Genomic DNA, 13,840 nt, shown 5'->3' on the forward strand with positions numbered 1-13,840 from the left:
TTTTTCAAACACATAACCGAACAAGGCGTAATATTTCTCAAAATAGACAAGCAAATTTGATAGTATGAAAACTCTATTTTATTTCGGCGTGGTTCTAACTGATATGACATATTGTTCGTTTTGTTTGGTTTGGAGTTTTGTTTGGTTTAGGTAGTGGGTGGAGAAAGAAATAGAGTAATGACTGAAGTTAGGAGTAATGATTGGAGAGAGATAGAGAGATATAAAAAAGTAATAATTGGAGAAATAGAGTAATGATTGGAGAAAGAAATATGATAATAATTGAAAACTAAAATAAAAATAAAAATAAAAGGTTAACCGAACAAAGCCTAATACTGTGTTTGGATTTGGATTTGAAATTTTTTTTGAAAAAATAGTAGGCATATAAATGGAAAGAGATAGAGAAAAATGTTGAAAGTAGAAAAAATCTAGGGAGAATCTAGGAATATTTTTTGAAAAATACTTTTTGAAAAGCAGACATAAGTCATTTCAACTTTTTGGACTTTCAGTTGCCATGATCTACTTTCCTAATATTCCAATTCTATAAATAGACTTGACAGTCTAGCTTCGGCCCATTTGGGGCCATTTTCGGGCTCAACAGAATGATCCAAATAGTTCTCTTTTTAGAATTCGTTGAGAAAATGTACCTAACCAAAAATCAAATTAATCAGATACCGTTTGATATTGTTTTTAAACACAATTATGTTGAGAAAAAAAAAAAAGAGAAGGAAACACTTGGATCGAAAACCAGAAAATCCATTTTATCTCAAAATAAACTCATTTTCAAAATCATTTCAAACGGTATCTGATCAACTTAATTTTTAGAATACTATATATGTTCTCAACATGTTTTAAAAAATGAACAATTTGAATCATTGACGAGGACCCAAAAAAAATGCCTTAAACGAGCTGAAGCTTTACCGTCCTGCCCATTTATATAGTATTGGAGACAATCCAACTCTTTTTGTTTATTTGTGTATTCACCTATTTAGTCCGTATATTCTTTTCTTTTCTTTTCTTTTTCTTCGGATTTCTCTATTTGAGACCAATTATGACTATATTTAATTTGGACCGCGACCCTAAAAACTTCAAAAAAACAAAAAGAAACAAGGGACAAGATAGTCCAAATTAGTTTGATGTTATTGACGTATGCTACATTCAACTTGTTGTACTAGTATGTACATTTGTGTTCTGAAATGGTTGCAAAGAACCTTAATCTCAACAATTCGATTGCTCATACATGTAATATTTCTCAAAATAGACGTAATTAAGCAAATTAGTTGGTTGTATGAAAACTCTATTTTGGGCGTGGTCCTAGCTGATATGACGACATTGTAAACTTTTTGGACTTTCAGTTGTCACGATCTACTTTCCTAAGAAATAAAATGATTATATTGCATGTTTCGGCTACACCCTCTGTCCGCTCTGATGTGAGCGACAGCAGCCTATTGCCCTGGGGCAAAGCGATATTGTCCCGAGTCTGGAAACTTAATTCGAAATGTTCACTTGAAAGATCTCATTGCGTACTATGGTTCTGCAAAAAATTAAATCGATCGAACATCGATAACCTAGTGAAGGAATTGCTTTGCTGCCTCAGAACATTTTATAACTAATCTCATAATCTCAGGATGATTGCTTGACTAGATTGTGACAGTTAAAAAAAAAAAACTATTTATTTGAACGGCCTTAAAAAAAATATAGGTACAAATATTTGAATGAGTTGATTTTACAGAGAAACCTTTAAAATAATGTTTTAATCAAATTGAACAACTCCAATCATTAGATTTTTAATTTATCTAGTTAAAAAGTAAAATTACTTTAAGCTTTAGCTTGCAATATTTTTGTTCATGTAGAGGCGTATAAACATGAGGAGAAGAAACACTCATGTGATAATAGAGTTATGTTACTTCTTCATCTTTTTATTGGCAAAAAGATTTTATTGAACTCGACAAATGGTACATTGAGAAGGCCAACTCTAGATGCAATGCAAACTTGAATCACAGAGAAAGCCAAAAGAAAAGAAGAAAAAAGAATACTATACTTATAACTCAATTTAAATTTCAAAAACAAAATAATTAAAATATCATAATATGAAAATCTAAATTCTCCGTGATAACAAACACGGCCATGTTTCATTAGAGCAAATAAAAGTGAACAAAAACCAATAGAGAGAAGAGCGTACCAGTACTGGAGAAGGAAACGATCGAGACGGGATGAAATAAAAATGATCGGGATCTCCTTGGTATGTTTGTGTTCCCCCCAAAAAAAAAAAAAACTGGGGCAAACCCCTTTTTATAGTTTCCATAGTTTATAAAAATTCTAAAAAAGTTTATGAAAAATAAAAAAGTAGAAACATGTTACCAAACAAGTTTTCTTCATTATTAATTTCAAAACAGTGAAAACAAAATGGTTACCAAACACTCCCTTAATTAACAGCTGTATTCCGATATATGCGCACACAAATGTGACGGGAACCACATTCAGTCCACCAATCCTAAATGTTAGCGAACACTTTAGCATTGGTCAAAAGCTAGCTGAGTCTGGCTACAATTATCGCAAAGAAATAATTGTGTTTCAAACTTTGAAAAATTTCACGATGGATTTAGAGAAGCAGAACCTGCACTGATTTTTCAGGCTTAAAGCAAAAATAAAAAATTATGTCCTTTTATTGGACTACTAGAAGGAGTAATAAAGTAGGAGAGCCTCCAGAAATTCAAAAAAAGAAAAAACAGAGGCGTAAAACGATACAAACCCAAATTTTAACTCAAAGCCGGCTCCGTAGAGAAGCCATGTGAAACCCATCACGAAGGTAAGTGGTCAAAAGAGTTGGCACCGTAGAGAAGCCATGTGAAACCCATCACGAAGGTAAGTGGTCAAAAGAGTTAAGTTGTACTTACGGTGTCGGTACTCCACTTACAACTTTGATGGTGTCCTAGAAAAACCATTGCTGACGTTACAAAAGTTACAACTAAAGGTGATCAATTATACTCTCTCCGTCCCTTTTTAAGTGTCATGTTTCGTAATTTCAACTTATTAAAAAAATATCATCATTATACCTTTCACATCAACTTTTTCCTTCACTTTCCCTACTTACCTATCATCATTACACTTTTACTCACTTATTTTTCAAAAAGAAATCTACTTTTAAGGATAAAATAGACAATGTACCAACTTTTACCTACTAACTTTACAAAATGGACACTTTTTAAGGGACAGCCCAAAATGAAATACAAGACTATAAAAAAGGGACGGAGGGAGTATATGACAACACACAAATGCTAGTAGAAGAAAACTCGCTATGTTGCAAATTCAATCTGCAGGTAAGCAAGTCCTCTCAATAAAAATGCCGTTTCACACCCTCGTATTCCAGTACCGATTGTGCAACATAGAACAAATTGTGAAATTCACGGGTTAGAACTTACAGAAAGGGATGAAAAATATGGATTTAGGACAGCAAATGACAACATGACGTGCCTCTCATTGATCTCACGGGTTATTTTTCTAACTCTAACAACCTAATATGTTTGATTAATATATAGTGTTAATGTTTTAATGTAAGTTTGATGACATTTCTAATTGTTTAGTGTTATACAATTATTGTGTAATAAATCTGAAGCCATAATTCTCTCTAATATACTACATGAAAAACCTGACATAGTTTGCAATTTGAGTCATGATTTGTGGCCTAAATGATACGTGATCTTTTTTCTTGAAACTGGGGAAGTAGAACCAGTAAAATGGTCAAAGAGAAATTTCTCAGAAATACTGTAATAAATTAGGATGTAATTAAGGAAGAAGGACAGTCTTTTGGCCTTATTTGTTTTCTCTCTTTGTGTCCACTAGTGTATTTGTTGGAAAAAAGGAAGAATTGTTCGAATATTTCTGCGAGCTTAAATATGAACATATTCATTTGAAGGATGAACGATAATTCTCTCGTTATGCGAATCAAAAAGTTTACTTAAGGGAGGACGCACACATGCTCGCCGTTTACTGAACACCTGGACGAACCAACTCAGGCCTCGTGGCCCGTGGCATATGGTTTGAGACTCTGAGGTTTGTGACTGGGATAGTTTGAAATTGATTTGGGTAATGGACCCAAAATCCTTAAATAACAAACTTGGGCTTGGATTGGACTTAGACTTTTTTTGGGTAAATGATTGGACTTAGACTTGTTAGATCTAAATTTTAAAATAGAGATTGGGCTTGGAGCCACAGAAAAGTGGATTGAGCTTCCACCTATACTACTTCAACTAGCAAAATGCATGGCATGATTACCACATAATTGTGATTTTAAAATCCACGTTTATCTGTATAAATTTTGCACAATTACGTATTAAAATAAAATTTTAGACATGTATTTACATCTTTTTACGTGCTTTGTTGTTCAGAGTGCAATTACACCACCTTCTTTTTTCTTTTATTTTCATGTTAATCTCTCACATGAGCCCGTGTTATGCATGGGACGAATTTTTAAAAAAAAAACTGTCAGTATTTATCTTTTTTAATCAGCTAAAATCAAAGGCAAAGCTATGCTGGAGTTCGGGCCCGAGTTTTAATTTTTTTGTATACTTGATTTTTAATATTATCAATAATTATTTATGTATAGGTACTTATAGTCTTAATAATTTTTGGTTTGATTTGATAAAAAAATCGATTATTTTACATTTTCTTTTATAAATAAAAAATAAGTATGTGACTATTGAAGTAGCCTAAAAAAGGCAGAATGATTGGTATAGTACTTTAACTGCATTAAGTTAGAGTCATTTCAATGTACAAATTTAATGTATTGAAAAGCAAAATCTTTATAATATAATAATAAGTATACATTTTGATAAAATTTATATGTCTATTAAGCCGCAAAAATGCCAAGGACACATACATTTGTACACACATCTTGCACATACACTTTTATGGAGCCCACCTCGGGTCCCACCAATATGATCCGAACTGCTCATTATTTTTAAAATAATTTTTTAAAAGTTTCTGCAAAAAATCAACTCGATAGGATATCGCTAACGACTTTTTCAGAAATCATTGGGTGAAACAGTCTGATTCGCACTGCGATTTCTGAAAAAGCCCTTACCAATATCCTATCGAGTTGATTTTTTACAGGAACTCTTAAAAAATTATTTTCAAAATAATGAGCGGTTCGGATCATATTGGTGGGACCCGAGGTGTGCCCCATAAAAACGTATGTACAAGATATGTGTAAAGGTGTATGTGCAAGTAGCATGACTGATTAAGCCGGCCGCCCTCAGATCAAAATTCTGGCTCTACCACTGGCTAAAATAGGTATTTTCAACCAAAATGTATATTGAATTTACCTTGTATCTTTTCTGGCCGATCAATTCACACTGCTTGAGAAATAATATAATAGATGGGTTCCGAGGAGATGTCACAAAAAAAAAAACTATAAAAAAATTAGTCTAAGGTCCTCTATAAATGTTTGGACCAAAGTCTAATCTATGTTAAACATATTTAGCAAGGTTTTTTTTTTATCCCTGTGATCTAAGGACCCTTTAATGATCTTATTATCCCTGTGAATTGTGCAGACGTATTCGCAGTCCTAACTTTTTGACATTACAATGTATCAAATTGTTTGTTCATTCTGGAAAGACTAAGAATTAGTAATTTCTACAAAAATGTCGTTTTACCCTTCTCTCTTGATTTGCCGTTCGTCACCAATACAATTTGAAATGAAGAGTCTTGTAGAACAGTTGAAATTCTTGAAGTATAATCAACCGGATGAACAAATTCAGACAGGGAGCGTTATTAGGAAGAAGATTTAGAAAAAGTCCCTTCACTTTTCGCGTTCTCTTGCCATGCCGTAGTAATGCATCATCGCTTTCATGTTCATCACTAGCAAATACCTGTGCCGGCGCCTGAGAATGCCTTCAGTAAATAAATTCTCTTTGAAAAAATCTTGGAATAGAGCACTAAGAGGACAGCGACTTAATAGTTCAAGATTGTGGTGATGAGGACGGCGACGATGACTTAGGTGATACATACAGCGATGATTAGAAATAGGAAACAGATAGTTGCTGGGCACCATATTAGTTATGTCTATCATAAGAACCGGTTTGAGCATTATGAATCTTTGTCAAACTGTTCTTGCATGTTTTTCATCATAATCGTAATTCATGCTTGCTGTTTAGAGTTGCCCTATACTTGGAAGCCTTTCGTTTAAATTTGGACATATGACTGAACAATTGGTTATTCCATAGAGTTTGCTACTATTTCACTTCCTTCTATGGCCGAACTGTGATGAATGTATTTGTTACGCAAGAATTGCAGTTTTGTGTTCCGCTGTGTTTGGAATTGAAATTTTGAATTAGGTTGAGCTATTTGTTACAACATTATGCAGTTCTCTACATGGGAACTAGTAAATCCAAATCCCTCGGTGCTACTACCATTCCCGGCTTTTAGAATTTCAGCAATAGGCAAAGAGAAGTGCTAGCCGTACCGACCAATTTCAAACCGAAACCGTACCGACGGCCGCTCCGGGCTGTCTCCGGCCACCGGACGACCGATCCGAGCCGTTCAAAAATTCTAAAAAAAAAAACCGAGGGGCCTTACGCGAGAATAAACGGCATCCGATGTATGTAGGGTGGTTAGATCGAGTACCCTATTTTTCGCGTATACATATATAAACGAGTATACACGAAAAATAGGATACTCGATCTAACCACCCTACACACATCGGATGCCGTTTATTCCCGCGTTGGGCCACTCGGTTTTTTTTTTTAGAATTTTTGAACGGCTCGGATCGGCCGTCCGGTGGCCGGAGACAGCCCGGAGCGGCCGTCGGTACGGTTTCGGTTTGAAATTGGTCGGTACGGCTAGGATTTCTGATAGGGAAATGGTTTGGATGAAAGTTCCCCATCTCTTTCTACAGTTTCGACCGTGCAGTTGATTTGCCTATTCCATGTAGGTTTGGTATCATTTTGAGTAGTTATTTGAGAGTAGTTATGATGGTGCCTGGCAAAAGGTTTTGAAGGGTGAATGTATCAGGAACATCACTTGCTTTGATGGCCTGTAATTTGTAAGTGGTTTCCAATGCAACGGCAGGAGCCACGATTCTAAATGCACAACATTTGAGTTTCAGTGCACAGTAGTGTAATTCACTTTTACATCAGCCATACATAACTTACGGTCTTGACAAGTATTATAAATATTACGATTTCGATCATCGCAGTTGATTAAAAAAAACGATACAAAGATGATCCAAAAGGAGGGATTAGTCCCTACAAGGGGCGGTAGAGGAGTTCCTTTGTAGAATGCCAGGGACTCCCCAGAAGTGGGAAGCAACTGCAGAATTGCAAACCAAACATTAGAAAATTAAATACCCTTTTTCTTCTTCTCTCTCATTTTAGAACTCATTCTTATCTCTCCATTCTCTATCATCTGCAATTCATATATTGTTAGGTCACATATTGTTACCAACACTCCTCATAGCTTGACCAAAGAAGTATATTCCACAATGATTAGAAAATGCATGCTGCTGCGAAAAATTCTCAATATTGCGACACTAATAATCAGAGAATGTATAGCAAAAACTTTTGAGAATCTTTCACCGTAACTAGAGAACGCTGATGTGTTTTCCAGGAAAACTATGTTGTTTACAAATGCTCTTGCACAAGACTATACAGTATACACCATTCCTAAACTAACCAAATCAAACCAAGTTTTGTGTCTCAATCAATTGACAATGTATGAATCTGGATTGCAAATTCACACAAATGACGTGTATCGTGGAGCTTCATGGTTCACCAAGTGACCGGAAAAAACAATGGAGATAGAACTTGTAACCACCCTTTGAATCACAACGTGACCGGAAAAAATCTCTCAAACTGCTAATATCTTACTGTGGGCAAACTCACCGGTTATTCATAACTGGTGTCAGATTTCCATGGTCACAAATGGTTGAATCATCATACACAAATCAGATAGCTTCTTCTAGACCCCTTCTAAGCCCTCCACTGGTAGGCCTGAAATAGTTTCAAGCATAATTCAATTTACGAGAAGAGAAGCAAAAATTAAAGGGGCAGTAGAAATACTAGACTAAATTACATATTAGGGGGAAAGAACATATTCCACCAGTTCACAGAGAATAGGATTGACTCTTATCACAAATTTCTTCCAATAGCATAAAATAAGCCTAAATCGTATGCCAACAATTAACCTATACAATATGGACAAACATCTCCACTGGCATTTCTGTTACTTCGTTTTTTGTTTCTTAATGGCTCCATCTTTTCCCAACGGATTAGAGCAGTTAACTTCCATAAAACAATACAGATGATCTAATACTGTAGCAAACAAAGAACCTTGTTTGATGGAAATGGAGTAGATTGTTTTGAAGCAACTTTGGAAAAAAGTTTGTGAACAGGTATGTTTAACTTCAGATCTAATCAATCTTTTGGCACAATTTCAATATCTGCATGCACAAATGTGACAGCCATATTCAGGTCCACCATTCTTGGATCAAGCTGGACATCTAATCGAATTGGTTTAGCTTCTCGACTTACTTGAGTACAATAAGCAGGATTTAATAACAGAGTGAGAGGGCTTAGCCTACCTCTTCTATACCCCAAGATTGGCAATCTATCTTCATATGGATGGATGTGAGAGAATTCTCAATATCCAATGTCAAAGCTGACTAGCTGAGGCTACAAGGTGGGATATCACTGAGTTACAAAGAATTGTGTTTCAAACTTAATTTGAATGTGCACGTAACCTTGTAAAGCATTTGGCTGAAAACATTTTTCATGGTGGAACTATGGAAGCCATACGATTGTGAAGCCCATTAGAAAGGAAAGTGGTCAAAAGAGGTGTACTTACAGTCCACTTAGAACCTTAATGGTGTCGTAGAAAAACCATTGCAAGGTTACAACAGGGCCCACAAGGGTCATTCGGATTGGAAGACTTCTAGTGAACAAATTTACAAGCCCAATGTCCTTCACAGCCTGAACGACAAAAAATCAAACTAACAACTAGTTGGAGTTTAGATAACTTGAATTGAACAGAAAAAGAGCTTCTGTAAGGGAATACCTGCAGCACGGTGTCTGCCTTCCTGTTGTAAAGACTTGAAACAATATTGTCAGCAGGGTTGGAGAGAATAGTACCAACAGCCCCAGCTGCATAGCCTGCTAAACATGTCACGCCAAGTTGTTGGGCTCTTGAGCAATCTTCCTTTCTTCTTTGGATAACATGGCAGTATATATAGTCCACTGAGTGCTCAAATGTTGTGAACATTACCATAGAGACTGTCAAAAACATGGTCTAAATAAGTAAACAACCAAATAACAAGGCTTTTAGCAGATTGTAAGTCAAACCAGAATATAATTAGTGATAATCAGTTGATCACAAATTGAAGATTGAAATTCAACTACACTACAACGATCCAAGCATGCTAGCCAAGTTAAAGATTGTCTTCGTGGAATTCAAGGACACTGAGCTGCAAACTTCTAGAGCAGATCCTGTTTGAGAGTGACTGTGTGTTACTGGTTGTCAACCAGTTTAAATGACAACACTCATGGTACCAGCAGGCACCAATTGAATATTGCAAGCCCAAACATTGAAAAAAAAACACCGAGTGGCCAACCAGAAAGGTATTGTTAGCAGACTTAGCAACAAGCCATGTATTTCACACTGTGCGCTATTGCTATGGTCAACCAAAAAGAAGAAAGCAATAGGGAAAAAAACATAAATACAGAGAAACTTCCACCGGTCATTTCCTCACAACTAAGGATTACCAAGCGATTGAATAGAAATTTGCAATCACAAGCCAAAAGGAAAAAAAAAAAAGAAAACAGCATGAATACAAATCCATGACTATATAGCAATTCATGCAAAGCCATCTTACTCATTTTATATAAGTTGAATGCTCATGATTGACAGGGATGCCAATTTTAGAGGACTATTACATCTATCTAACAACATTCAATTCCGAATTGACTGTTTCTCGGGGTGTAACTTTAGCCTTGCAATCGTACAGCCCATAGCAAAGTAGACCACAATGTTGACCAATGCATATTCAATCACAAAAAAAAAATAAAAAAAAATATAAGCTAGCAAATTCCCAGACAAGTAATCAAAATTTGCAAAAAATTATAGTAAAGTAGAGAAGTACATGGTAGATTGCGACCCCAAAGTGGATAAAGTCCCCTGTAAAATCTGCAATCAAGCGCAAATGCATTCTAGAGTTATTAATTAGACGACAAGCATAGCAAATAACTGAAAACGCAAAAGCTAGTCATGGTATGGATGATATACCCAGTAAGTCCTTCAGAAGCATATAATTTGGGAAATCCATCAGCCAAGCCCTTTGCAAAATGTGGCTGTGTTTGAACACGGACTTTAACAGCTTCAAATGGACATAGAGCCACATCAGCAAATACCTGAGCAGATGCACTGCTGACAAAGAATATTGTACTCTTATTATGATCTACCAACACACCGGAGTATAGCTTCTTAAAGTATTCATAGAGACCAAATTTGCATCCACCTTGAACCCCATATCCAAAGAATTTGCCAGACCAACCTCTCCAAAGGGAAGAAGGGCCTTGTTCCTTCCAAAGTGTACTGAAACCTGATGAGATGCTGTGGTACTTGACTGGGTTCACCTATAATAACCATACTGTCGTATAAACACACAAAAATTGTACAAAGAAACGATTTTAGACAAACCTACGATGTTTCTAGGAACATTATGAGGCTGAAGTAGCCGGTTAAAGTGCATAGTCATGAAAAATGGCAAATTTGACAAATAGCAAGAAAAGGAAAAAAGAATAGGAAAGCACAAATTCTCTCTTTTCAGAAGAAGTAATTCAATTATGAAAATGACAACTGAAAATGCATGAATGGAAAACATCAAGCTCAAGTCTGAAGTCCAAGATCACTTATGATCGGACAACAAATTGAGCAGGGACCTTACCCAAAAAAAAAAAAAAAACAAATTGAGTAGGGACCCTAAACAAATATATTATTGTGTAAGTGATCACTTCTATCTGTTAGCAATACATGCCCATTTGCTGACAGGATATAAGAGGCAGATATGCTATCACCCCAGATAACATATCCGAAGTACTTATATCTAATGTTTGTCACTTGGATATTATATCGGACCACATGCGGATATAATAAGGATAAGAGGAGAGGTGGTGTTACTATACCCGCCTTCGTATCCGCCTTCTTAATTACGGAAATGCAGTGTTCTAAATGGCGCTTGGCGCTAGTCGGGCGGCGACCCGCCGCCGAGCGATTCGGCGTTTTTTTCCAAAATATTATTTTTAAATATTTTTAAGGCAATCAAACCCTGCCAAGCCCGCCAAGATGGCCGTCTAGCTCCGCCAAATCTCCCTTAGCCGCCAAGCTCCGCCGAATGAGCCGCCAAGGGTGAAATCATGGCGCCGAGCAGCCGCCAAGCACCTGGCGGCCGCCATTTAGAACACTGATTTTATATCCACATAATCATATCAACCCCAAAACAAACCAAGCATATACATATCCCCTCTTCTATAAATTACTCAAACAAACCATCCATATCATCCTCGATCCCTTTGCATATTTATTCGCCTTTTATCATATCACCCCTTATATTATATCCACCCAAAACTAATCATGCCCGCTAACGATGGGATATGACAATTCTGATTTTAAAAAAACAAAAAGCTGAAGGTTGTGAAAGTTGTCAGTAATAGCAGATATCATTTTTTAACAACACCACAAGTACACCATTTACATAGTACTAAATTAACTTAACACACCATATTGAGCCCTACTTTTTATACTTATGTGTCATATCATATGACAACACCATTTTAGCATACGATTGGACATGGCTTGACAGAGTGTGACAGAAAGTCAACAGAACCAAGGGGGTGAAGGAAGAAAAAGCCATTGCCGGGCAGAAGAGGACAAGGAACCCACCAAGAATTCCCCCGGCACATTCAATTTCACGCAATTACATAACATACCCAGTAAAAATAACATTAGTATGAGACACCCCAGATGACAGAACATAAATAAAAACACAGAAATTACGAGGAACACCATGCCCTGGCATTCTGAGACAAGGTAACCTACCAAGAATTTCCATCAGCAAAATCAAATTCAAGCAGTTACACAACATACCCAGTAAAAATAACATCAATATGAGACCACCCAAATGACAAAAGTCAAAATAACATTAGTATGAGACACCCCATATGACAAAACACAAACAAAAAACAATAGAAATCACAAGGAACATCATACCCTGGCATACCGAGACAAGGTAACCCACCAAGAATTTCCATCAGCACAATCAAATTCAAGCAGTTACACAACATACCCAGTAAAAATAACATCAATATGAGACCACCAAGATGACAAAAGTCAAAAGACAAACTTTTTTTTTTTTGGATTGGCGACAAAACACAAACTTACTACAGAGAAAACCATAACTATCGGACAAAAGCTCTAGAAAAAGGAATAAAAGTACAAAAAAATAGAACACCAAGTGTTAGTGTTACCACTTACTTGCATATGAACTTTGAGGACATCAAGAGGAGTGATGGCCAGATGGGTGGTCCCAGCGCTGAGCATTCCTCCAATTGTGCATAGCCCGTAATACCCAGCCGAGAACTCCTCAAACAGCCGCTTTCCTTCTACCCCAACTTTCACTTCCCCCATTTTCTTGGCTCCTTCTTCGTTCCTCTCTCTCTCTCTCTCTCTCTCTCTCTCTCCTACAGCTGTGGGTTTTTTCTCGGTGGTTCAAAGGGGCGGAGGCGTTGCTGGAACGCCAATTGGAGTCTGCGAGTATTATTCGAGGCGTGAATTCTTGAGCTTTCGACTGCTGGCTATACGTCCACGTTTACAGTGCTAAAATACAAGGCCACAAAACAGAGGAGATTCCTCATAATTAGGTTTTAAATGGGACCACGGAAAGGAAGACTTCGATTTTAATTGATTGCTTGTAGAGTCCCTAGAGTCCATTCTATGGATATGTGATACACTGCGTTGTGTGGCACCTATTTAACATTTAAGAGTTTCACATAAATGATCGGAGTCGTTCAATTTATTCAACACATTTTTTTAAGGATACCCGCAAAAAATCAGCTTATTCGAAAATGGTTTAATCAATTCTCCGCTTAATTTCTTGTTAGCAAGTTTATCGAGAAATTGATCAAGCACTTATCGACATCTGACTGAGCTAATTTTTTATTAAAATTCTTAAAAAATATTATAAATAAATTAAACAGTTTCGATTATTTGTGTGAAACCTTAAGATAAGTTTTCATACAATTAGGTGTACCTTTTGTGTACATGAAAGGGTGTACTCATAATTTTATTGTAGTCGTGTATGGTAGACTTTTTGCAGGCTTAAATTGATGCAGTAGTGGAAAAGGACAGGAAGCACGGGCAGTTGTTCACGCCACGCACGCTTTTTATGCTGTAACGAAAATACATGTTCTTCTCCCGTCCCCAATTTGATGGGAGATGCTCTCAAGCAGTCGATCTAGCCATTGTTCTGAGTAAAAACAGTTCGGATTTTATCTAAACGCATAAAAATTTAAACAGAGCGTTGCTCAAATTAAGATCTGAGTCGTCAATTGTCGAGATAAATAATCAAATCGAGCACTCGACAGCACTGCTACCAAGCACCACCGCTTGGCATTATTCTCAAAAAAATTATTCATAATATTGTATGTATAATGTATGTACATGTAATTTGAATCTTATTTGATAGATTTTAACTATTTCTATTAAACAAATTTTTTTATGAAAATAAAAAACGTTGTAGATCAAAGAATATAAAGTAATTTAAAAATGACACGCATGTCAAAAATTGGACAAAAAA

At 36.2% G+C, this 13,840-nt stretch overlaps 1 protein-coding gene across 3 annotated transcripts; it reads right to left on the minus strand.

Annotated features, from left to right (window-relative positions):
* Positions 1–7,499: 7,499 nt before the first annotated feature.
* Positions 7,500–12,968, minus strand: LOC131325522 (mitochondrial phosphate carrier protein 1, mitochondrial-like). Of its 3 annotated transcripts, none has more exons than XM_058357825.1 (7): positions 12,520–12,914; positions 10,505–10,622; positions 10,273–10,363; positions 10,130–10,173; positions 9,049–9,263; positions 8,839–8,963; positions 7,500–7,985 (listed from the first exon to the last, which is right to left on the minus strand). In XM_058357825.1, the coding sequence occupies exons 1-7, from the start codon at positions 12,670–12,672 to the stop codon at positions 7,940–7,942; spliced, it is 792 nt and encodes a 263-aa protein (XP_058213808.1). In that variant the 5' UTR covers positions 12,673–12,914; the 3' UTR covers positions 7,500–7,939. The 3 variants fall into 3 exon arrangements, with proteins under 3 accessions (XP_058213808.1, XP_058213807.1, XP_058213806.1); XM_058357824.1 differs by having other exon boundaries at positions 10,457–10,622; XM_058357823.1 differs by having other exon boundaries at positions 10,273–10,622; positions 12,520–12,968.
* Between the last annotated feature and the right edge of the window lie 872 nt (positions 12,969–13,840).

This window comes from Rhododendron vialii, chromosome 5a, assembly GCF_030253575.1.
Source record: "Rhododendron vialii isolate Sample 1 chromosome 5a, ASM3025357v1".
In the NCBI taxonomy this organism is placed as follows: Eukaryota; Viridiplantae; Streptophyta; class Magnoliopsida; order Ericales; family Ericaceae; genus Rhododendron; species Rhododendron vialii.